Source organism: Colletotrichum gloeosporioides (assembly GCF_011800055.1).
Source record: "Colletotrichum gloeosporioides strain Lc1 chromosome Unknown consensus_41, whole genome shotgun sequence".
NCBI lineage: Eukaryota > Fungi > Ascomycota > Sordariomycetes > Glomerellales > Glomerellaceae > Colletotrichum > Colletotrichum gloeosporioides.
Genome location: NW_025544686.1, coordinates 269,061 through 294,883, shown reverse-complemented (window position 1 = coordinate 294,883; position 25,823 = coordinate 269,061). Strand labels below are relative to the sequence as shown.

General features: G+C 44.6%; 5 protein-coding genes across 5 annotated transcripts; 1 reads left to right on the top strand and 4 right to left on the bottom strand.

Moving 5' to 3' along the window:
* Positions 1-2,806: 2,806 nt before the first annotated feature.
* GCG54_00005677 (Tryptophan dimethylallyltransferase) lies at positions 2,807-4,201 on the bottom strand (the record flags this gene model as incomplete). Its single annotated transcript, XM_045405695.1, has 2 exons — positions 2,807-2,915; positions 2,997-4,201. 2 exons carry the CDS (start codon positions 4,199-4,201, stop codon positions 2,807-2,809), a joined length of 1,314 nt encoding a protein of 437 aa, XP_045264797.1.
* Positions 4,202-5,036: 835 nt separating this feature from the next.
* On the bottom strand, positions 5,037-7,249 carry GCG54_00005676 (Males-absent on the first protein; the record flags this gene model as incomplete). Its single annotated transcript, XM_045405694.1, has 2 exons — positions 5,037-5,858; positions 5,924-7,249. 2 exons carry the CDS (start codon positions 7,247-7,249, stop codon positions 5,037-5,039), a joined length of 2,148 nt encoding a protein of 715 aa, XP_045264796.1.
* A 926-nt stretch (positions 7,250-8,175) lies between these two features.
* Positions 8,176-10,269, bottom strand: GCG54_00005675 (uncharacterized protein; the record flags this gene model as incomplete). Its single annotated transcript, XM_045405693.1, has 1 exon — positions 8,176-10,269. One exon carries the CDS (start codon positions 10,267-10,269, stop codon positions 8,176-8,178), a length of 2,094 nt encoding a protein of 697 aa, XP_045264795.1.
* Positions 10,270-13,114: 2,845 nt separating this feature from the next.
* GCG54_00005674 (uncharacterized protein) lies at positions 13,115-14,647 on the top strand (the record flags this gene model as incomplete). Its single annotated transcript, XM_045405692.1, has 1 exon — positions 13,115-14,647. The coding sequence occupies one exon, from the start codon at positions 13,115-13,117 to the stop codon at positions 14,645-14,647; it is 1,533 nt and encodes a 510-aa protein (XP_045264794.1).
* A 9,558-nt stretch (positions 14,648-24,205) lies between these two features.
* Positions 24,206-25,823, bottom strand: GCG54_00005673 (Vegetative incompatibility protein HET-E-1; the record flags this gene model as incomplete). The annotated part of the gene is made up of 3 exons (XM_045405691.1): positions 24,206-24,289; positions 24,393-24,833; positions 24,903-25,823. 3 exons carry the CDS (start codon positions 25,821-25,823, stop codon positions 24,206-24,208), a joined length of 1,446 nt encoding a protein of 481 aa, XP_045264793.1.

The window sequence follows — 25,823 nt, the reverse complement described above, 5'->3', positions numbered from 1 at the left end:
TAAGATCTTCACCTCTAAGTTTTAGAAATTAATTATAGTATAACTTAGTATTAAGCAATCTATATCTACTACATTTTACTTATAAACTAATAAATAAATAGAACAAATTAACTAAATCCTTAAAATATACCTCTACGCTTATATTAACTATAACTAGGATAATTAGGTTATATTACTACTAATTACTTAGTTTACCTATAATAGCGTAGTTAGAGAAAATACTAAGGAATCCCCTTTCTACCTTAACTATAGATTTAAACCTACTACTTATAGAGAACCCTAAGTAGGGCTAATTATAATTAAAGCTATCACTTTAGTATAATAGATTAAGAATATCTAGAAAAGTATATAGTAGGAACTTAAATTTATATAATAAAGAATAATTAAATTCAGTAATAAATAAAAGATTAAAGGACTAACTTTAAAAGAGGGAAATAGCGCCTACCTTATATAGTAAAATATTAAAACAAAATAACCTAGTAATAAACTTAACTATAAAAAACTTAGACCTTTTAAAATCTTACGAGTAATATTACTAGTTAATTATAAACTTAAACTCCTAAGAACTATAAAGTATCACTTAGTATTTCATATCTTACTACTTAAACTAGCCCTATAAGGTTTATAAATAGATAACTTTATTATTATAGAAGATAATAAACTAAAATATAAAGTAGAACAAATTATAAACTACTTTAAGAAGCTAGAAAGGTATTAATACCTTATTAAATAGAAAGGATATAAATATAAAGATAATATATAGGAACTAGCTAAAAATATTACTAACGCAGCAGAAGAACTTATAATCTATTAGTAATAACACTAAGAATAAGAAGTTATATTAGCACCTATTATATTAGTTTAGAAAAACACTAAATATAAGCAAATTAAACACTTATATCGCTTCACTAAACTACTAATAGAAGTAGGTTAACTACAATAAGGAAAACTATTTATCTACCTAGGAACACTAGAGAACAACTAAGAAACCTCAGAAGACCTTATATTTAGAGGAATACCTAAATCTATAAAACCTATACCTAAGGAAGGCTATTCTAACTCATTCTAAGCCCCCTATAACGATAAATCCTCTATTACTCTAGATTCCTAAGCTTCTAAAGTATACTCCTTAGCCTCCTATTTATTAATAAATTATATCCCCTAATAAATTAAATCTAACCTATATTCCTTTAAAAACCTCTTCTATTTCTAAAGATAGGATAAATAACTTAGAGTAGTAATAAGCTAAGTTTATAGTATCTCTAATACCTCCTTAACCTCTTCCTCCTCCTACTTTACTTTCTTTTACTTATTAAAATAATAATTTACTATTAAGATAAGATTAATAATACTAAGAAATACTAAAGTACTAAAGAACTTATAAGTATTTACTATATCACTATTATTATAATTCAAAAAACCCTACTTTATATACTCACTATAATACTTTAAATTAGTAAGATCTATTTTATATACTTAATTATACTAAAAATAAGGGGAATAAGGTATTACGTTATAATTATAGTAATTAACTAGAGCACTAAGAGCCTTATAATTATACTAAATCTAAGAATAATAAGTCTTATAAGAATCTAACTTCTAAATATAACTTAATATAGTATTAATATTATAAGTAAATTAGGAAGTATAATTAATAATACCCTAACCTAAGACTAATAACCTACTTATATTAGGTCTTAAGGATAAGACCTTTAGAGAGTAGACCTAATATTATAACTTAATATATAGGAATAATAGATAACTAACCTACTTAAGTAGTAGGTAATTAGGATAGGATATTTATACTATAGGATTATAGGAATAATAAGGACTTACTTAGTAAATAGAAGACCTATAGTCTAAATTATATAATAATAAGATAATAATTATATTAAATTAATATAATCTTATATAACTTAAGGGTTAAATAATTATTCTAAATTAGAATAATCTAGATTAATTTAAAGTATAAAGGAATATATTTAAAATTAGATTTATATATAGTATAACTTTAAGTTTAGTTTATAAGTAGACTTTTATAGCTCTTTAGTAATTAACTTAGTATTTATCCTTAAGATACTCTTAGCTTACCTTTACTACGAATTACTTATTAAGCTTAAGACTGATCACCTTAGTTTCTAAAGATCTAACCTACTCTTAGCCTACGACCTACGACTTAGACTACGACCTAGTATACTATTAGAACGTATTAATCCCCAGCTTCTATTAGCAGACCCTACTGTCGGATAGCTGACTGTAACACTTAAATTTAAACTTAAAGCTAGGTAAGGAAGAGATAGACCCTTCTTAATATTGAAGATTCTTCAGCTCTATGCATTGCTTTAACTGAATCATTCTAGCAGGGATAGTGCAGTATCTTGCCTATGAGCAACATTATTAACCAGCTTTTTATGTCAGGTTAGTGTATTTAGCAGGGTAAGACAAGTGAAAGTGAGAATTTAGAGGAGGAGACCTCGTAGCTGACTGAGGCTTTGGGCTGTAAAAGATCTCTTATGAATAAGCAAAAGAAACTGTACAAAATAATGAAAAGCTTAGGGGACGGACAAGTCCATATGTCTGTTTTGACACCGACAACTCAAAAACCCAACCTAAGAAAAAGGCCTTGCGTGAAAAAAAAACAGGTATCTTCAGAGTATAGAACAGAATCCTTTGTGACTTTTAGGCTTGGAACTAGCAACTTCGCATATCGGGCCGCACGCAGATATAAAGTTACGTCTTCATTCAATGACTTTCTGACGACTTCACCGTCATGACTCCGAAATCATACATGATCCATGACTAGAGCTTACTCCCAAAACCTCGGCCCAAGGTAGGCGGTAAACGCAACACTGTTTCCATCCCCAGTAGGCACAATTGACGCCATGTTATGCATGCCCGTGTCTCTCTTGTCACCTCTGTTTTGTGGCTCGATTAGTTATCATGAACGAGGATTCAAGCCTGTGGAAGATACCTTCCGCAGCAGGGATAATACTCACAATGTGCATTGAACAGCAGCCTCCATATCATAGTCCCCCAACCCCTGCGTCTCCAACAAGCGCTGATACCGCCTCACAACCCCAGGCTCATCGCGCGCGTACTGCCAAATAGGCACGTACATCTTGACATGCGGAACCGCACTGCCCGGCACCAGCTCAAAGGTAGGATTGAGCCCGCAATACTTGCTATCCGGCTCGGCGAGGGGCTTCTGCAGCCCGTCCCTCTCGGCCAGAGGGACGTCTTCCATATCCATGAGCAGAGGCCAGACAGTGTTCAGAAACTTGGGGGTGGGAAGGCGGCCGCCCATCGTCATGACGTGCTGTGCTGAGGCGAGCGAGTTCACGTGTGTGTGGGTGTAGACCTTGAAGCGAGGCTTCATATGCGGCGCCACGCAGTCTATGGCGAAAAAGTGAATGAGGTTGTCCTTGCCGTCGGTGGTGAGGAACGTCTTGAGCATGTCCCAGGCAGCCAGCATTGCCTGATCGCCATCGGCGAGGCGTATAAGGACAGACTCTGTGATGTCCATGAGATCCCGGCCTGTTGCGAGAGCTTTGAGCTGCGGGAACAGGTACGTCTTCATGTGAATAGTCGGGCTCCCGTTCTCATCGGCGGGTTCGAGATCAAACGCACAGAAAACGTTTTGCTGCGGCAGCGCACCAGCCGCGCCGCTCTTCTCAATCAGGCCGGCCTGTTCCTCATCCGTAAGGAAGACTGCGTCGAGAAACGCGTCCTGCCGCTTGCGGTCTGCGTGGCATGCAATCGCCATATCATCGAGCTTCTTGCGCAGCTCCTTCTGGCCGAGGGGGTCATCATCCTGAGGGCTGTCCACCAGCGGCTGCACCGAAAACCGCACTTTGGCCTTTTTGCGAGGTGCAAAGGCGACACTGATCTCGTATGGCGCATGGTCGTGCGTGCCGATGTATTTGGGCCAGTCGGCCGGGCGAGGCGGGTTAAGGCGGGGGACTACGACATCGCGCGCGAAGTTGAGATAGTAGTCTTGAAGCTTAGGTGGGTAGTGGCCGGTCCAGCGCATGAGCGGGGAGAGGGTGTCGTGGAAGGTGGGAAGCCAGGAAGAGACGAGGGGTTTTGCTTCAGAATGGCCTTTGTTTGTGGAGGAGTGATCAACTCTGCTGTAGACGTTGGAGATGTTCCTTGTGGCACCGTTGGCGCCTGGAACCGCGGTAGAGTGGTGGATTTCAGTCATATTGAGGTTGTTGATGTCCGTGATGGAGTTCCACTGTATACCTGGCATGCGTACCTGCGTCACTTAATTAAAACAGTAACCTCGACTCCTTGTGGCATTTAATATCTTCACCTGAGGTCGTGGCCTTTTAGATGGTTGCTTGGGGTTCAAATGCCGGCAAAGCCGAAGCTCGCAGTCAGTTGCCTCTTCAGGTAGGTCATGACAAAAAGAATCCAATTCTTCATAAACTAATGAATTTTTAGATGAATTTAGCTCTTTAGAAGCAAAGTTCTCTACAGAGCGATTAGAAATTGGGCACAGGTCCGAGTGCAGATGCGCGCACAAGCCGAACCAGTCAACAGGAACAAGGTTAATCTTCTCTGCATGTGAAACTGGAACTACACAATAGCATCTTACCGTTCTTCGTCCCATCCGAACAAGCCGGCCTGACAGGTCTGGACTGGAACTCTGGAAATACACATTTCATGCAGTACGGACAAACCCCAAAAGGGCTGGGTCCCAAATGTTGCCGTTCATATGTTACCGACTTGATGTCCCAAACCTCATAAAGGCCTTCCGGGAAGAACATATTCATATGGAGGATGGTTGAGAACCTAGGCTGGACATCATCCTCCGCAACCTTAGAGCTGAAGCTCTCGCTAAATCTTGACACAATTGTACGCACTCTTTTTGAACGTGACAGCTTTTGTGTTGTTCCCTACTCCCTGTAACGCAGTATCACTACCCCTCAGCCACTGAATGCGAATACGGCCTTAGAACTTGGATGACGGCAATCATGGGGATATCATAACTCAAATAACAGCGCCAAACCTAACAATGGAGCACCAGCCAACTTTTACTCCTCATCGTCATCCTCCTCAACCTCCTTAATCGCATACCCCTCCACGAACCCATCCGGATCGCATACCTTTTCAAGACTAATCTTATTCGCCTGCACCCACGCCCAGACAGCCTCCTTGTCAACCCTCACCCTCGGAACATCGGGCTTCTCCGCCTCCTCCTCCCCGGCATCCTCCATCTCCACATCCTCATCCTCGCCCTCCTCCCCGTCCGCCCCCTGCCTCTTCCGCTTCGCAGGCGGCTTCCCCGGCCCGGTGCCCCCCTCTACAACGACTCCCATCTCCCTAAGCGTGACCAGACAGTCATCCAGCGCAATCCACGTCGCCTTGCAGCAGTCCTCGACATCGACCAGTAACTCCCTCTCCACTTCTCCGTTGTTGGTCTCGTTCGTCCCGCAGCCGAGCAGCCACCGCGCAATCTCCCCGCCCCAGAAGCGCTTGTACCCCTTCCGGCCGAGTTCCGAGATGGGCTTCTCAGGTCCGCCGAGGACGCCCTCGCGCCGCGAGATCTCGTACGAGACGCCCATCAGCAGCGCGCCGAGCCCCTTGCGCTGCCACGGCGGGAAGACGAGGATGCAGGCCAGGTTGTTGTTATCCCATGACATTTTCTCCTTGGAGAAGAAGCCGACAATGTGCGGGCGCGGGGCCTGCTGTTGCTGCTGATCTGCAGTGGCGGCGGCGGGTGTGGCGGCCGGGTCGGGTTTGGGTGGAGGGGGCGTGTAGACGAGGAGAAAGTAGTTGAAGCCGCGCACGTCAAAGAAGACGGACTTGTTGTCGAGGAACAACTTTGCGAATAGCGACAGGTTCTGGCAAAAGAGCTGTGTAACCCAGGAGAGTTAGCATGACATTCCACATAAAGGGGAACGAAAAGGATAGAACTCACAACATCCTGCTCCCCATCAACCTCCCACACACTCCACTCCCCCTCGTCTGTCACGACCTCCTCCGTAAACCTCGCCGCCACGTTCCCCTTCTTCCCGCCCTGCCGCGGCATCTCCTTGCGCACCAGCCGCCGCCCGCGCGGGTGCGTGTACACCTTGCGGCCGGGCACCGCCCCCGCGCGCTCACACATCCGCACGTGGCCCCACCACGCGACGAGCTCCTTGGAGTACTTGAAGCAGACGGGGCACACGTACAGCCGGTCGAGGATCGGCGCGTCGGCGCCCTTGCGGTGCTGGTTCTTCGCGCCGTCCCCCGCTGCGGCCGGCGGGTTCTTGCCTGATGTGGTGCCGGCGGTGGCGGCGCCGGACTTGCCGCTGACGGAGGCGTCGCCGAGGACTTCTTTGCCGTAGTAAGAGGGGTACCACGCGCGGAAGCAGATGTTGCCGAGGATGACCTTGTCGATGTTGCGGTCCGTCCGGGGGGCGGATTTGTCCGCCGCCCGGGGCGTTGATGTTTGTGCCTGCGCTGTTTGCGTTTGCGGTTTCGTGTGCGTTTGTGTATGCGTCTGCGGTTGTGGTTTCGAGGGTGTAGGTTTCGGAGCGGCCGGCGTATGCTGTTGCGGCGGCGGCGGCGGCGGTTGCTGCTGCTGCTGCTGCTTCGGCGTCGAGGTCGGCGGGACCGGCACAGGAACATGAGTCACCGTCGCCGGTATCCCATGTTGGTATGGCTGCCTAGCCACGGGACGAAAGTGCGATGTTATCGGCGGCTGGCTCGTCGGCGGGCTGGGCCGCACGAGGCTGCCCCCCGTGCGGTGCGGCGTGGGTTGCGAGGCCTGGTACGTGATCTTGGGCGCGACGAGCGTCACCGGCCGGACGTTCTCCTTGGCCTCCTTGACGGCGGCGCCCATCGCGGCGGTGGAATCAGCGGCCGTGCCGCTTTTTCGTCGGCTCGCGCGTGGCTCGGGTGCGGCGGCGGGGGCGGCGGCAGCTGGAGGATTCTGACCTGCAGACTGCGTCGTCGACGACGTTGATGAGGGGGGCACCGGGATCGGAATGGGTGTCTCGGAGATCTTGTGCAGCTGCGGCCTGGGGTTCGTCGAGGCTGAGGAGCGACGGCGTTTGTCCTCGGCGGCGGACTGGGACTGCGAGGTCGGGATCGGAGGGGGGAGGATCGGAGTTTGACGCGTTGCGCGACGCGTCGAGTCGGCTGCGCCGGCGACGGCGGCAGCGGTCGGAGTGGGAGCGGCGGCTGCGGTGGTGGTGGTGGAGGAGGTGGGGGGCGGAGGATCCGGGTCTTCGTGGGGTCGTTTGCGCTTCAGCGGCGCCATGCTCGGGGCATGCGTGCTGAACCTTTTTTTTTTTTTTTTTTCCTCGTTTCTTTTTTGGCACAATAAAAAAAAGTGATCGGCCCGGTAATGGAGTGAGATGGGTAAAAATTCCGTGTGGTTGATCAATTAGACTTTGCGGTATCGTGGGCGCGGGAGTGACCTTGCAGGGGTGCGAGTGATGGAGAAATGGCGTATTCGGGACCCGACGTGGGTGTGGGATCGGAGCACGCGCGTGGGCGATGGCCAGAGACAGGTCTCGCAGTGTGAAGAATGTGAGAAAGGGAATGATGGTTGAGAATGTGGTTTCACTGGGTAATTGGAGTGCGATCGAGTCACAAGCGGCCGGCGCTGGAATTGGAACGACCTGCGACGCGCGATTGGTGCTTCGCTGGGCGATCTGTTGATTGTTGATGGTTGTCTCTCCGGGTCGTGTCCCAAGCAATGACGCTAGCGCTTATGTAAGCCAGGTGCAGGGTTTCGTCTGCTTACAAGTCTCATCGCCGATAAGCAAGTCTCCGAAGCCCTCGTTATGTGAATTCCAGCTGTCGAAACTCAGTTTGAAAAGTAAAAATCAATTCAGTTGAAGACTAAACCTTCGCAGCGCTTAATCACCGCCAACAGCAAAAGAATTAGGTCCATCCAGGATTCGAACCTGGGCTTACGGAAGAGACCAATGTGATCAGAATCCGACGTCCTAACCAACTAGACTAATAGACCTGAACCAATTGACTAATCGATAGAGGGGAGGCATTTTTCGCAACCTATTATTCGAGTGTCATCCGTGCGCGAGGTCATTCCGTCAATGCAACCTTGCTTCTGAGGCGGGCCCATGTCGCCCGACTGCATCACAACTTCTCCTCAACCATCTCGCTAATGGCTTTTCCCTATGCACCATCCACGCCCCCCATTCAGTGTTTCCGACGGGTTCAAACAGGACCCTGCGCATTCGCAACATCAACGGGTTTACGTCGGGTGCAAAATGGACCCTGCGCGTTCATCACTCGGTCCAGAGTGTCATCGTTCTCGTCCCAGTCCTTCACCAATGCCTTGAGCCGCCGGCGCGCGTAACCGGCGTCGCGATTGCGGTACACCGAGTCAATTTTCCGCACATCGGCTTTGTCGTTCACGATCCACCGCCTCTCCTCATCCATGAACCGGGAGTAAGTCATATCGCTGCCATACTTGGCTTTCACATTGGCCTCAAGATGGTCATCGACTGCCTTCTCGACGGCTTTTTGATCCTTGGTAAGTGCCCCCAATGAGTGCAGGTTGGGCATTGTCCGATCGGCTGACGGATTGAATCTAGGCTCCTTGATCGTCGTGTCTGGCAGGATAGACTCAGCATCGTAGTACAGCAGCAAAGACTTCAAGACAGCCGCGTCGATCTCCCGTAGGACCGGCGGTGTGATCGGGCAATGGCCGAGGTTTAGGTACTCGATGACCTGGTTAGTCGACAGGAGCTCAATGATGGAGGGCGCGACAGCGTCCTCGATGTAGTTCCAAGCTTGGCCGAGGTCCAAGGTCGCATATGCCTGACCAACGTCAAGGAAGCGAATCCTAGGATGCGATGCGACGGCATTGCAGATGGCAATGGCACCCGCCGTGTGCAGACCGGTTGATTGAAGTGACAAGCGAGTCAGTTGAGGAGCCTGACGAACGCCCTCGGCCAGTGCTTGCACGCCTGCGTCGCCGAGTGGGTTGCAGGACAGGTAAAGCGAGGTGACACCGCAGGCTGGAGAGGCCAAGAAAGATGCAAGCCTTGCGGCAGCCGTTGTCGACATACCGGTGCCGTTCAAGTAAAGATGTCGCAGGGGCAGCTTACGGCCGGAGGGATCGGAGTACATGGCCAGACGAGTGAATAACTCTGCGAGACCGGCATCCCCGAGCTCCGTTTGGTCAAGGTCCAGCGTGCGAAGGTTTTTCGTCTGGGTGATGAGTCGATAGACATCTGCAGCGGCCGCAGCGCCCAGCGGGTTGCGTTTCAGCCAAATGTTTGTGACGGCGTCGGACGTGACCATGGCATCGACGAGGATCTTGAAGCTGGGGGCGTCGATGCAATTGCCAGCGAGATACCAAGTGTCCATGCGATCAGGCAAGTCTTTGATGAAGCGGGCAATCTCCTGAGCGCCAACCGGGCCAATGATGTTGTTCCCCAGCAGGAAATGTCGGACGAAGGGGTTCGGCCGTAAGCTGTCCATCAGGCTGCCGATGTGGTCTGGGCCAACAACCATTTTGCAGAGGTCCATGCGACCATCCTCGTAGACGACTCCTTTGCGGAACTCGGCGCCCTTGACGCCGTAGTATGGCTCTCCCTTGCCATCATCGAGGTCAGCTCCAGCAGAATTTTCGTCGAGCTCGTGAGTGCCGCCGAGCTCAAGGTGGTCGAAGAAGGGTGCCAGGTCGGCGGCGTCAGCGACGGCGACGGGCATCGGGATGGCCCTAGGGCCAGCGGTCGAGACGGGAAGTTTTGACGGGTCCCACGGGCCCTGAGCAAGGATCCGGGATGACCAGAATGGGGCATGCACACCGGGAGCCGCTCCGCCAGTCAAGCCGCGGAAGCTGTGGCCGTTCCGTTTGGTGGCGGCAAATATGTCGTACTTCCGCTGCAGTGCGACCCACGCGCGCAGTCTCACACGAGCAGCGTCGTACCGGATCACGGAAGCCAGAGCTTTCTCGTGGGTGGCGGGATACAGCAGAGTCGCAATGGCAGATGCGAGGGAAGATCGCGTAGATTTCCGGCGGGGCAAGCCGTGCAACTCGTCGGGGATGCGAACTGTGTCAAGAGGAAGGGCCAGAATCTCGTCTGCGGTGAAGGCATATGAGTGGTTGAAACGGGGCATCTCTGCGTCTAGCAGGTTGAATGCCTCGCGGCAGAGGGGAGCGAGCCGGATTGCCTCTTTCATGTCGGCGACGGTGACATTGTCCGTGTCACCCATGCTGGTGGCTGGTGACATGCCATAGGGCTGATTGGCGCCGATGATGGACGGTGTTGTCAGTTGGACGGTAGCAGCGGCGGCCATTTCGTCGTCTTTGCTGTCCTTCAGGTTCAGGTGCGAAGTCTCGGGTTCCGATGTTCTTTGCGACGTTGCGTGCAATGTGGATGATTCAGGGTGCTTTTTTTGACAATGGATTTGTAGTATTGGCTGATGATGATGCCAATGCCGATGCTTATACCGATGCCAATGGTGTTGATCACTCGAGGCGGTTCGACAGTCTTATAAGCTGGCTCGATGATTTCGCCAAAGTACAGAGAGTAATACTCATACGTCTGGCCGGCAATGAGTCAAACGATGGAGGTTCTGTTATGCTCGACGTGCTTCTCCGCACGGGCAAGGCGTTCCTCTGGGCTGATGTTGGTTCGCAAGGCTTAGGCAGGTACACCAAGGATTGACTTCCAGGCAGCCGCTGGATTGTCCAATGAGGAAGGCGCATGGCTTCTATCAGGGGGCTAAGGGCCCCGTCGCTCGTGTCGTCGATGTCGTTCATGTCAATGTCAAGGGCGCAGTTGACCACTTTTTGACAAGAGACCAGTCACAGGCTTGGGCAAGATCCCAATGACATCGGATGGAAGGTGTAAAGGTGGTTGCAACCCACCGTCACAGTTGTCAGCATTGGCAGCGGCAACAACGACAACGACAGCAGCAGCAACAGTAGGTACAGTGTAAGGTAAAGTACCTTACAGATAGGTAGGTCGAATGCAAGTGGAGTTCATCGGGGACTTTTGCTCACCGGCCCCCACCTGCCATGAACTGATGGGAAACCACGACATGGAGGGTGGTGGAAAGTGCGACTTCACGGGCAGGTGCCTCCAAGTGTAATGGAAGGAATGTACCTGTCCCTTCCTGGAAGGTGTCCAAGTGTTACGCTGCAGGTGCGAGTGGCTGGCGCCTTCTGTACGAGAGAAACATCTGTGGCGGGGCTCTCGCAAACGCTGCGACCTTGCTGCGAGTTCAGCCACATGAGGTGAACCACTCTTTTCTTCCACTTCCACCTCCCAAGGCTCCCATCACGCTGCACACACGACAAGCGACGGGACAGACAGGCACACCAACACATGCACCACGACGCTGCCCCTGGACCGCCTCACCACCACCTCCATCACGTCGCTTGCCGCGTCCTCCACACACACTCGCTGCTCTCTGCGACTCGGGTCCCGTCAGGTCTCTTCCCACCGTACCACCCACCCTCGCACTACGGAGTATTCCCAGGTCTTGCTTCTCGCCCTCCCACACCAAAACATCATCTCGGAGCTTTTCAGCTGCAACGCAACTCACTCAAAAGCAAACAACCACGGCCCTCCAGGTCGCATCACATCTGCCATCACCTCTGCCACGCAGTATCCGTACCCTCCCTCCTGTCTCTGTCGCTTCTTCTTCGCGCCTTGCGTTGCACTGCGTCACGTCACTTCGCAGCCGGCACTTTGCTTCCCTCCGTCCCCGTCTCCGGCCGCTGCCCTCCGCTGTTCCGCTGCAACCTATCACTCCTGCTCCCGTCCCCTGTCGTTGTATTTCCTGTCTCGTCGCCATTTAACATCCTTTGGCGACCTGTCTGACTCTGTCACGGCTGACCGCGGCTTCCAGGAATCCACCGCAATCAATCTGTGTAACACATGGCAGCCCACCCTCCACCAAGTCAACAAACGCCGCCCGTCACGTCGCCAAACACTGGGAGCTCCAATGTGACTGGCCTGCAGAGACGGCCACTGCTATATACCACGCTCCCTGCGGTTATTAATTTAGCACATCTCTGATTCGCGCGATGCCATTGTCTCGTCCTGTCTCTGAGGGTCTCATATCCCGGCGCTCGGACGACCATCTTTGCTTTTCCTCGTCTTGCTTCTTTCAAGACGCTCACGCCATGTTCCCGTCTCTCATCCAGCGGTGAGCAGACTACGGATCCCGCCGCCGACGCTTTTTTCATTTTTTCAAACGTCAGCCTCCCGAGACTCCATTCCTGGCTTTTCGGGACGCTCTAACCGAGAATTCAGCGCAAGCGAGCAAATCTCCAGGCGAATGTCAGACGAACAACGCAGCCGTCATATGCACCCAACGCATCATCGCATCTTGGTCTTGTTGCCCCGCTCTCCCTGTTCGGATGGACTTGGCTTGTTTCGTGCCGCCACGCATGGTCCAAATATGATATATCGTGCAGTTCCGCGCCTGCAGCCCGCTAATGGGGGTGTGAAGGGCCTGGAGGGGGGCCAACACCCGGCCACTCACAGGCCCTCGAGACCAACTTTGCTTTTGCCGTCATCCTCCCTCGGGCAGCGACGCATGCAATCAATCGGCAATGCCACAATTTCGGCCGGTTGACACGAGGCTCTGAACCGGCCAGCAGCACGCGGGAGTGGTTGCCGGGCTCCTTGATTGGTCTTCACCTTGCTTTTTGCATAAGCACAAGGTCGATCTCTCGGGAGGCATGCAGGGAGGCGACAAGGGCCATCGAGGCTGTGGAAGACACTTGCGCACACTAACACACGAGATGGTGTTGTGTCTCCCAAGTGCCCGGTCAGGCGGGGGCCATTTACCTCAGCGCATACCATCGACGAGGATAGCCCTACCAACTCCTCCTCCAGAGTGTCGTGCGTTGGATGCGAAAGAAGAAGAAAAATAAGGCCCTTGGTATGTTGGCTGCTGAGGGATTGGCTGCTGCGGGGAGGACGCAAGACACCATGTCTCGGTGTGCTCCAGTTGGCTGACCGCTCCCCCCCCTTTGGACCGATCGTTTGGTTGGTCTTCGATGGAGAGCATCTTCCGTATATATGACCAGTCCGCCGGCAAGTGTGCGGCCCATGTTGGCTCTTTTCTCACGGGTTCTCTGCTTCCGAAACTCTTCTTCTTTACGTTTTTGTTTTTGTCCTTCAGCATGTCCTCCATGTATCGCTCTATGCCGCGAAGGAACATCGAGGGACAAGTTTCCCTCGCCAAGTGGCCCACTGTGGCTCGCTCTCCAGCATCTCCATGGGACATCGACGAATCAACGGCCCACACAGTCAGTAAACTCAACTCGTACTTCGGTTTCCGCCCTCCAACGGGATACGCCAAGTCAACACACGGCACGCCTGACGAGACTGGATACCCCCCAGACATCACCCAGCTGTCCGCAGACCGCACGCCTGAACTTCGTCATGATACGCCATCGGAGGTGAGGACAAGGACGTCGTCTTTCGGACCCGAGACACCGCCAACCAAGTTCGATCCGTCCTTCACGTCTGATCCGCATGTGCAGCCTTTGACGCCGGCACGGCACGGCCCTTCCCACCTCCGGTCGTACTCCGACGGATGCAACTTGCAGAGCTTTCGCTCCGATCGAGCCGGCTCGGAAACGGCAGACTACGACTACAAGCGGCACTCGCATGCAGCCCTGATGCCGCAGGCTGAAGAGAACCTCCACCGAGCCTCTTCCCAAGAACCCGCCTCTCCGCATCACAACTACACTGTCAATCTTACGCGAGACAACAGAGCCGTCACTCTCTGCTTGACATCCGGCGGTTCCCCAAATCGGATGGAACCTTCTATTACATGCTATCGCCAGACATACCTTCCCTTAGGCGGACAGTATGCCGAGTTTTTCAAGGCATCCGAGGCCCTGTCCCTTCTCCAACACATGGTCAACGCACCGTCTCAATCCTTTGTCCCTTTCTCAAGACGGGAGCGGGCCGACTTGATGCTTCGCATGCGCAACACCCCGGAGAGCATGGTCCTGGGCGAGCCTTGCTCCAACGCGCGCGCGTGGACAAGCTTCTTCGCCGCAGAGCTCTCCGCTGGCAGAGCCTGGGAGGCTGGTACCGTCATTTTCCCATGGGCAGTGCTTCAGAAGCTCATGAACTCGCTCAACTCCGAGTGTGGGCGAAGGCGGCGCATGCAGACAAGAGCAGCTACGTCCCAGTTCAGAAGAGATATGGACGAGCCTTACGGATCGCGGGGGCACTTTCAGAACAACCAATCACTCGAGTGCCGCACCGTCTCATTGCGTCTTTCGGAGACCGACAACCGTGAGGCAGTAGGAGACCACAACTCTGTGGCGTCCGCCTCCCCGCCGCCCCGCACACCGACGGATCCTCACCCGCCCGCACGCATTCAGTTTATGCGGGAACGGGGCAAGTCACCGCTGTCATTATCAGCCGGCCCCATCCGGCGCAGGCGCCAGAACTCCGAGCCTGTCCGGAGATTGAGTCTCTCTCCGCCACGCATCGCGCTGCTCAAGTCCAACCCCTGCCGGCAGAACCTGCGACGTCTCGCCGCTGCGTCAACACCTGTGCGACCCGTCTTTTACGACTCGATTCGTTCGTGGCCTGCCAGCTCGCATCGATCGCGTGTGAGACTTCCGCCGTGCTCAAAGTTCTTGGAGCTTACGGCCGACCAAGGGACCAACCCCCACAATCCCATCGTGCTGTGAAGGATCCTCATGTGATCCGTATCCGGTGTGGTGCGACACACCCATTGGCCATTCTTACTTTTTGTTTCTTCTTCTCGAGTGTCCTTTCTTTTTTTCGGGGACTTTGCATTGGCAACGGGGATGCGTAGACAGGGGGGCTTGCTCGGCTTGTACGCTGAGAAGGGTAACGATGCTGCGGGCGTCCAGGGGTAAACATCTAGACGGACATTGGTTTTACTTGTTTTTTCTCTCTTGAAGACATGGTGAACGGTTTATGAGACAACGGGATATGAGAAAGGATACGGGATATGAAAGGAAATGATTTCGGGGTCTGAACACAGACTTACTCCGTACTTAGCATTTAGATTAGGGGGGAGGGTCTTCATGTACACATGCATGACAAAACGGCGTCTCGCTGGGCGATTCACTGGATGAGAAAGGGACTTTGATGTATCATGACAACATGCTTCACTAGGCATTTCGTATCCGATGTAACTTGGTCTGGGGACCTGCTGCTGCAGGCCCCGGGTTGTGTAAACACTCTTTGAGAATAGACTTATCGGCATGCTGGCTGACACTTCTGGCGTCCGGGTCTGGTTTGTTGGCCGTGATGTTTCATGTAGAGCGAGATGCACGCGCGTTGCTCGGAGTTAGACGTGCAGGATCGGACTGGTCGTTTTTGTTTCGAGCCGGGGGGTATTTAAGGCCGAAAGGTGTTGTGTAAGTATGATTTATGACCACAACGGTCCCGAGCGATACTATGGCCAGTTCAGAGACTTGATTGTGATTCGTCGTTCGAGGCCCGCATGCCTGCTTGATTGCTCTCGGATTCCTTGCGACCATGGCCTGGTACCCTGCGACTACGTGGCCAGGGTATATTTGGGTGGTTATACCTGAGGTTTAAACCGAGAGATGCAGTGGATGTGGATGACGAATGGTCTGAGGTCGAGCATTCGACGTGATAATAGAGCCGCGTCGAGTTGCCGCAGGAAGTTGGAAGCTTGCAGAGGCATTCAGCGTCGTGTGATACACCAAAGAATAGATATGCAGCGCGAATGCTGTTTAGGAGGTTTCTGGCCCATGTGAACTTGAGGTTCCCTTTAAAGCAGACGTGAATGGCAATGTGGGTGCGACTTTGGTGCACGCTGGACCATCGCGCAAGCACGGCGTTGAGGGGTGAAGTGTGTCCTGGTTTCACGACTGGGCAAGGTAAAGAGTATTTAATGGTTTGCTTGAGTCTTCCGGGCTCTCTGGCTCAACAGAACAATGGGCGTTGTCCCTCTCGCGAAAATTCCAAAATTCCAATTCACCAGTCACGGGTGAATCGCTTGGGCGGTGTCAAGTGTTCTATCAAGGCCTTCTTATCAAGGGGAGCATTCCGAGGAGACACCTGACGGCACTGGAATGAATCATCTTCGAATATAAGAGAAGAGATGCCGAGGCTGGACGATGAAACACTCAATCAAGCGACTAGATTTCACCGAGAAGTGATTGAGGTAGGATTCGCATATCCGAGGCGAGACCCGGTACATTACGTCTCTTGCCTTGGCAACTGGGTCATAAGGGTGAGTACATTTCGTTTCCTGCTGTCTTCTGTCTGCTTGTTTGGCCCATGGCAGAGCTCTGGCGGCTTAAATACACATGTGGATGTTTTGGTGTGGGAGAACTTGCCGCCTTGCGGGAGTAGTACAGGTAGGGTAAAGTGGAAATGGCTGAATCTTCAAGGGCACAAATGATTAAAGGATTATTCTCTTCTAAAGCACAGAAATAAATGGTCAATGCTTAGGTGTTTGTGCTTTAAGCTGTAACTAGCGGCGTGAATCAAAGATGTTGTTTTCTCAGGAGCGGTGTTAGTTGATATGGGTTGTATTGGCTGGGCGAAGACGAGGGACGATGAAGGAAAGTAGCGAGTGATGAATTACATGTTTACTGCATTGCCGGCTTTGATTCTAGCTCGGGGTGGCATCATCTCTTTGTAAGTTGATTCAAGCTATGCCGGAGCTAGCTGGATCACTCAGTATTTGGCTCTAATTCTTGTCTTGCTAGAAGCGCGCTGGAAGATGACGTAGTAGACAACCGGGCATGGCTAATTATGTAACTTCACCGTCCGAATTGAACTGGGGAATTAGGGGCTTCGGGTTGTATTCAAAGTATATATTTGACGAGGATGGCTTGTTCGACAATTCAGCGAGCAAATGAATCCAATTCGTCAACATCATGCTTGGTAGCTTGATGGTCTGGAATTGACTGAGCTAGAGGGCCTTTCGATTTGGAACCTCTGAAGCAAACAATTTCTGTGCGACCTAATCTAGGAAAAGTCTGCTCAATCTTCCCCGGCGTATGCATGAGGGATGCGTCAGGAAAGGTAGCGTTGCGGAGGGATGAAGACGGGTAAGCACTGCGAATCAGTCTTGAGCCCAACCACCATGGACTGCTTGGAATAGATCCTCAGATCACACGTTCTCGCTTCATGAGTGCACCGTGACATGGTGGATGGATTTGATTGAAGGCCATGGTTTGAGCGGTCGAAGGCAGATCAATATATCTGTGCAAGTCGCAGTGGCAAGTGTCGCACTGAAGTGTTCCTAAGATCATTTCATCGACCCTATAATTTGCTGGTCCTCAACTCGTCATATCTCTTACCATAAGCAGGAAAATGAATAAGTTCTCCGCCTTTGTTCAGGTTCGCTCGATCGCTTAGGGAGGTTTAGTCTCAAAGGTATGGCGGGCCAGAATGCAGGGTAGTAGAATCCAAACTCTTCTCGCTGCAAGGATAGTAATATAAGCACATTAATTCAAAACGAAACAAGGAATTGTTGAGCTAAGAGATGGATGGTAACGGCGTCCATTGTCACAGGTGGTGGATGATACTGTCCCCACGAGAAATAGGTACGGAATGTAGGCGGCAGCACGAGAATCGATATACAAACGGAGGACTACTTTGCCGAGTTCAAAACCACTAGAGCCTTCACAGTGTTGAAAAACGTGTCTATTACGTGGTACAAGCATCCACGTCTACTCGATACGGTATTGGCAGCTGATTGCTAGCCTACCTGCTTAAAATTGGGCGCCTAAACCTGACAAAACGAGGCAGCGGATTCACACGCTTAACAAAAACATTGAAAACCTAACGGCCTTTATACAACCGGCTATTAACTCTCCTTCTTATATACTCTTCTTAGTAAGCGCTGTTAGTGTATGCCACCTCCCTCTACTAACATCCTTAACAACCTTATTTCAGCTACTTTAATGTATTTAGTATAGTGGCTACTTATAGTATAACCGCCCTACTAGCGCCTAATCCCCCTAATCCTCTATTAATACCCTTCTAATTACTAGCAAAAGTAATACTTTTTACTATATAATCTAAAGTTACTAAAAAATACTTACTAACTAAGAAGTAATATATAGAGGATTTACTAGAAGTGAATTAGCTTATAAGAGTAAGCTAGCCTAACTTTAATACACCTAATATAGACTAATAATAATAAGTTTAATATAATATAACTAACTTAATTTTTAATATAACTAAGATTAAAAAGATCTACTACTAATAATATAAAGTTAGTAGTAAGATTTTTAAAGTACTTAAGGCTATTATTAATAAACTCTTTATTAATTTAGGTAACACTAAAGCTATAATATACTTTATATAGCCCCTTAAATAGATATTTTTTTACCTTTTGAATAAATAAAATAGTTACCCTTACTTAAATTATAACTCCCCCTAGGATACTATATAAGATAGCTTTAATAATACCTCTATCCCCCCTAGTAGCTATACTAGAGTAGTTAGTAATAGCTCCTATTTTAACTAAAGCTATATAAAGGTACTAGATTAGGGAACTATAACTTACTTAGGTAGTCTTTAAAAGGGAATTAGAGGGCTATAATATTTTAATAGAGATTATTAGGTCTTTATTTACTATAGAGAATCTAATAGGTTTAGAAAGGTTAATACTATAGTACTCTATAGAAGACTTATAGAAGGTTATAGTATTAATATCTTAAATATTAAAAAGATTACTTAGATTCTATTTAGTTTTATAGTTATATTAGTAAATAAATAAATTAGATTAACTATACTTACTTATAATAATAAGCTTTTAGAATCACTTAATATAATAAGTATTAAGGAATTTATAGTTTAAGCTATATATACCTTCTATAGAGTTAAAAAGATAATATATAACTACTATATTAACTAATATAAGTTAGTAAAGGATTTAATATATAATAAGATATATACTATAATAAAATAGGAACTAGTTTAATACTTTCTTATAAAAGGTATTAAATACTTAGAAAAATAGATTTAGATTATTATATTTGAAAAAGAAGTTCCCCCTTTTAGAGCTTTTAGCTCTACTTTTATAGAAAAGTTGAAATAATACTTTATGCTGAAGTAATATATAACTTACTTTAATTAGTACTACTATAAGGATTATAAGCGTATATAGCTATATAGCTACTATAGGAAGCTAGAATATACTAATAATAATAAATATACTGCCTTAAAGTAATATGCTAACTATAAAATACCTCACTATAGTACTAACCTTAAGTACTTATTAAGACTTAAGGTGGTTAGTAGTAAACTTTAGGTTATAATAAAGGCTGATAAGCTTAAATACTACTATAAGGATACTAGATTTTTTGAAATATTATAATATAATAGGTTATAGAGACTTAAGGAAAGGGATTTATTAATACTTATCCCCTCCCCCTTAGAATAGCTATAAAATATAGATATAGCTAGCTTATACTATAGAATAGCTATAGAACTTTTAGACTTTAACTATAATTTTAATGATAAGAGTTAGGTTAATAATAGCTTAATAGCCTCCTCCTTATAATAGTTCTTAGATATAGAAATTACTTTATAGTTTAATATATACTAGAAGCTTTATAGTTAAAGTTACCTAAAAACTACTAATAAATAAGTTACTTAATATCTTTTAAGTTAATATCTAAAAAGTAAAAGTAATATATAATATTACTTTTAGATTTATTAGTATAGCTAGTGCTAATATTATCCTTATCTAGGAACTTTAGTATACTATAAAAAAGAAAAAGAATAATAAGACTAAAATATACCTATAATACTATATATATATACCTATCTATAATTAGGATTTAAAGAAAACCTAATTATAGGTTATTACTTATATTAAAAAGATATTACTAACTTTAGGCTTCTTTAATATTACTTCTAAATTATACTATAACTTATTAGGGGTGAAGGTTAAAAGTTAATATATCCTTAATATATATTATAAAAGGGGTAACTAAATAGTGCTTAATATTATTATATTATAGGAACTACTTTATAGTATATTAGTTATAAGTAACTTTAACTACCTCTATAAGACTTAATAATTAGAGGTAGACCTAACTTCTAGTGTTACTACTTTTATAGATTAGCTTAACTAGTCTTAACTTACTCTACTTAATAAACTAAGTATTTCTACTTATAAAGTAAGTAATATTTTTAACTTAGTGCTTTTAAATATCTCTTACGTTAGATTATAAGTAGCTAAGTATCTTTTTATAGGCTTAGACTACTATATTATTATTATAACCCTCCCTTACTTAGACTTTAGTAGGCCCCCTCTAGTAGAGTAGGCTGAATATAAACTTAGACCTAAAGAACTCCCTCTTTATATAGAATATATAATAGAGTATATCTAGCTTCTCTTAGACGCTATAGCTATATATAATAAGCTTAATAATATAGTGAGAGACCTTACTACCTTTTTATAGACTATACTTATAGTAAAAAGTAAATACTATAGAAAGGGAGGTAGAAGTAAGTCTTAGTAGATAAAAGACTATAATACTACTTATAAGGATTAGAAATAATAATATAATATCACTTAGGACTTATAAGACCTAGAGATAAAAGTAGTAAAGAAGATTTAGGATAAGATAGTTATAGATATAAAAATAAATATATAGACTAGCTAAGTTAAAGGTATTAACTTAGTGAAGGTATTATATAATATTATAAGCTAGCTGAACTCTAAGAGCTAGTTTTAGTTCCCTCTTCTTTAAGGTAATAATAGTTTTATTACTAACCCTAATAAGAAGACCTTATATTTTAAGTAGAAACTATTAGAGGTTTATATAATAGATAATAATATTTAGCTATAAGCCTCTACTATCCCCTATTAAATAATTCTTTTTAACCTAAAGGTCTACTTAGAGGAGGTGTAAAGTACTATCTTAAGGGTAGGTAATACTACCTTAAGTACTAATAATATTACTATCTTAATACTTTCTGTAGCTTAGCTATATATTAAGTTATATATTTATAGACTTTTTTAAGCTTACTTAATAGTAGGATACTACCTCTACTTATAGTAGGAAGCTGAGGTATTATTAATACTAAAGCTAAATAGGGATACTAATACCTATAAAGGCTAGTAGCTTATCTTACTACTCTTAACTATTAGAAAAAGACTTAAGAGATTTATTATAAAATATATAGTATAGCTTAGTATAAAGTATAGAGTACTTTACCTATAAGTTATAGGTATTTTACTAAAACGCTCTTTAATAGATATTATTAATATAGTAGTATATAATATTAAGGTAGCGCTTAATAGGGGATAAGTAGTAACCTTTATTATTATAGATATAGAGGGTACTTTTAATACTATCCTAAAGAATAAGTTATACTAGTAGCTTTACTACTTTAGCTAGCTAGAGAATCTTATATTTTAGGTTTACTACCTAAATAATATATACTTAGTAAGTATCTAATATAAGGGATATAAGACTTTAATAGTATTATTAATCTATAGGTTACCTTAAAGCTCTCTAGCCTCACTAATACTTTACCTTAATTATACTAATAGGCTTTACTATATTAGCCTTATTAAAACTTAATTTAGATATATAGATAATTATAATATCCTCTATATTAGAAGTAACTTAGAGGAAATAACTTAGGCTATATAGAAGATCTTAGATAATATAATCGCTTAGGGAAAAAAGAATACTACTAACTTTAATCCCTTAAAGACTAAACTAATCTATTTTATATAAAAATATAATTAGCTAGCCCTTACTATTTAGTATAAAGACCTAACTATTTAGCTAAAAAAGGTTATAAGATAGCTTAATATATATTTTAATAAAAACCTCTAATTTTATTATTATATTTAGGAATAGAAGAGTATAGCTAAAGTAATAATAGGATACTTAAAGAGCTTAAATAAGGTTTATAAGGGTACTTTACTAGTATAGATATATAAAGTAATTTATACTATAATACTCCCTAAAGTATACTTTAGTTCTAAGATTTAATATTTTAGCCTTATTTAGCTAGGTGTGAAGTTATAAGGGGATAATTACCTAAAGGTTAATACTAGATAGAAAGGGCTACTAGAGGGACTTTAGGTTATAATTAATATTATACTAAGAGGAGCTATACTAGTATAGTATATAATATTAATAAAGGCTTATACTAGAGAGACTAGTACTTTACTAATATACCTCCTATTTAATACTATGAAGATAAGATTTACGCTCTATTTAAGAATACTAGATAGGAATCACCCCTTTATTATATAAGTATAGAACTATAACCCCTTATATTAAGCTAAGAGGCTTATTAAGCTAACTATACTTATAGAGATAGTGTTAAGTATTCTATAAATTATAAGACTAATACTATCCTTAAGGGATTTTAGCCTTATAGCACTACTAATAGAGGTAGTTAATAAGAAGATAGCTATAAAGTAGTATATAGAATAGCTTAAGAGTTTACTATTAGGATAACTAGTAGTTTATACTAATAGCTTATAACTATCCCTAGAGGAGATAGGCTTTAGCTTTATAGTTTTTTATAATAATATAAGTATCTATAATAATAGCTATAGACTCCCTAAAGTAGAAGTTTTTAACACTAAGGTAGAAGGAGCTAGGGCTAGCTTAATTATAGTACTCTATTTACTAAACGATAAAACTACTATTATTATAGTATACCTAAATAACTAAGCTATAATCTATTACTTATAAGGGGTACTACTAACTTTATTATAGGAAGCTATTTTAGACTTTAAATAATTAGTAAAGATTACTTTAGTACTTATAGAGATCTAATAAACCCCTAGGTATAAGGATATACTAAGTAATAAATATACTAACTTCTTAGTAAAATAAAGGTTTACTTAGCCCTCTTTAGACTTATATATATAGCTACCTATAGTAACCTATATAAAGTAGAGATTATAGGAATAGTAGCTTAAGGCTTTTAGAGAATAGTAAGCTTAAAACTAGCTTAAATATTATATTAGGTTTAAACTTAATATCTTACTTAAACTAACTTAAGAACTTAAAACTTTAGTGAGAAAAGAACTTTATTAGTTTATAGTAGTGTGAAGTAGCTATAGGGATTTTATAGCTTACTATAAGTACTTTAACTACTAAAATACTTATCTCTACTACTTATATAAAAAAGAGAAGACTCCCTTATACCTATTTTTCTACTATAAGGTGAGTAAGTTTAAACCTTAGGTTACTAAGGCTAAATATATTATTATAAAGTTAGGGTAGGAATAGCTTAATTTTATAATACTACTCTATTACTCTTAATTCTTTACTAAAATCTATTTATAATATAGATTAGTTATAGATAATATTTAGCTAAGGCTGACTTCTAATCTTTAGTTTATATTTATAATATAATAAACCCCTATAAATATTTATTAGACCTTTATATCTCTACTAATAAAGTACTTATTAGGGGTAAGTATCTTAAGGGCTTTATTAGTTTAGTTATATTATACTACTTCTTAACCTATAAGACTTTAGTAATAGTAGTTAGTATCTTAACCTTAAGGAGTATTAGTACTAGTTTACTATTACCTTTAACCTAATAAAATAGTGCCTACTATTAATATTTTAACCTTAAAGGGGTATTAGTACTAAGCGTAGATATTATTATTCTAGGAACATTAGTATTATAAAATCCTACTTTAAAGTTAATCTAGTATATACTTCTAAAGGAGATAAAGTATCTTATATAGTCTTAGGCGACTTAGAGACTACTCTATATATAATAACACTATAATAAGTTCTTTAGGTAGTTTTACCTTATTAGACTTATTATAATACTATTATAATATAGACTTTTTACCCCCTTCTATATAATTTATATATTTATACTTCTTTAGATTATACTTACTAGAACCTTAAGTAAAGCTAGTAGGATTATAAAACTTACTTTATAGTATTAGATTATAGGAGTTCTTAGTATATTATTACTTATTCTCTTTTTTTTTCTTATTATTTATTTTCTTTTCTTATTGTTCTTTAGAACCTATTTAAGCTAGTGTAGCTGGGACTTATATATATATGAGTAGCGAGCAAGATCGCTGGTGCAGACGCCTTGTGCCTAAAAAGGGATGTAATAGGCGTTAAACAATATAAAAAAAAAAAAAAAAAAAAAAAAAAAAACCGGCTTTTCCCGNGTAAAAGGGGTTAAAAAAAAAAAAAAAAAAAAAAAAAAAAAAAAATACAACCGGCTATTCACGCGTAGACGACTATACTTGCCTCCTCCTAACTCAACCTTCACATCTTTGCGTATGCCGTAACAGAAAATACGACTCTCATCACCAAGGCAGAGCTCTTTGACTCGAAGAAGATTTCCAGCTTCTGCGGCCTTATAAAACTCCCTCGAAGTTCCCTTCACAGACCCCATCATGACCCAAGGCTGAACTCCAGGTTCAAATCCACAAGCAACGACGAGAGGTTTTACCCAGGGCATGTCGCTGAATGTGCAAGAGACAACTCCTACGAAGGTGTCCAGGCCTTCAGTGACGAACATGGCCCCTCTGGGGCTCCAGTTGCGTATGGGCTTGGCCTTTCGAAATTTGAGGATGTTCTTTTTATCGAGAAATTTGAATGAGCGGCGGAATGCACTATCAAGCTGAGAAGTAATCGTTGCTTCTGTGTCCACGTTGACGGACTTCATGACGTAAAATGTAGTCTCCAAACCTTGGTCATTGCCTGGTTCGTGGATGCAGACATTGGCATGCCATCTCACAAACACGCCGCCGCCTAGTTCTCTGAGAAGGATGCACATGTTCTGTCGGGGCTTGCTACTAGCTTTGCGACACCCAAGCGAGATGCGCCAGATATTTCCTGCTGACAGTGTAGCTTCGATAGCAATTTTTACCCCCTTGTTAGTCACAGTGAACTTGTAGAAAGGTCAGCTTTTCAAGAACCCAGCGGTCAGGCCATATCAATTGACTTGGGCGAAACTTACCTCAGGATTGTACTTGATGTCTCTACTTGACACAACATCATGGGACAAGTGAAACTCATCGGGTGATGTGGCGAAAATCCCACGAGGCCCTACGGGTTCTTCCCCAAGCCGCCCTGTTGGTGTTGGCTTTCCCAAAGATGTGTCTAACCCCGGGGTTTCCAATGGATCATTCAATATCGAAGTCGTCCACGAAAACAAAGATAAATCGTTGGTTGTCTTCGCGATCTCCTCCTGAAGACGAAGAAACGCCCGACTACCTTCGCCATACAACATTGGCATGTTAACGCCGAAAATACCTAGTAGGCTATAAGCACGATCTTCTTCTCGACTCGTTTTGCGGCCTGAAGCCCACGACATCCTGCGTGCTACCGGGATTCGAAAAAGGATGGATGAGTTGTTGCGGGGCGAGGCTGTGTCGTCGAGCATCTCTTCATCGATGCGTGTGCGCCTGTGTATTCTTTTACGGAACTGGCCGCGGGTTCCAATCGGTTTCCAATTGCGATCGAAGAAAACCATTCGAGGAGGGGCGATCAGCTCCTGTAGAGTCCATCCACGGGTGAACCAAAGGGAGTGGTCCATTGGGTCTCCATCCTCGATGTCGGATAGATAAGTGTAACAGACTGCAGAACCAGCGTACCACTTGAACATCGAGTTGATAGCCTCGTTAAGCTCTGTGAGATCTTGTTTGTTGATGCAACAAGTGTCAATCCAGACATGTGAATGGCCGTACTTGAGTGCTACTCGACACAAACTTTGAATCTTGGTCCAGCCAGCCTTCCTCGTGGCGAGCTCCGGGGTGTGGAGATCTTGGTAGGTAACCTCGTCACTCTCCCATCGGTGTGACAGGATAGCGTAAGAAGCAGGCATAGAGGTGCCGCAGAAGTCCTCGACCTGGCGGGTTTTGCAATTGAGAAGCTTCAT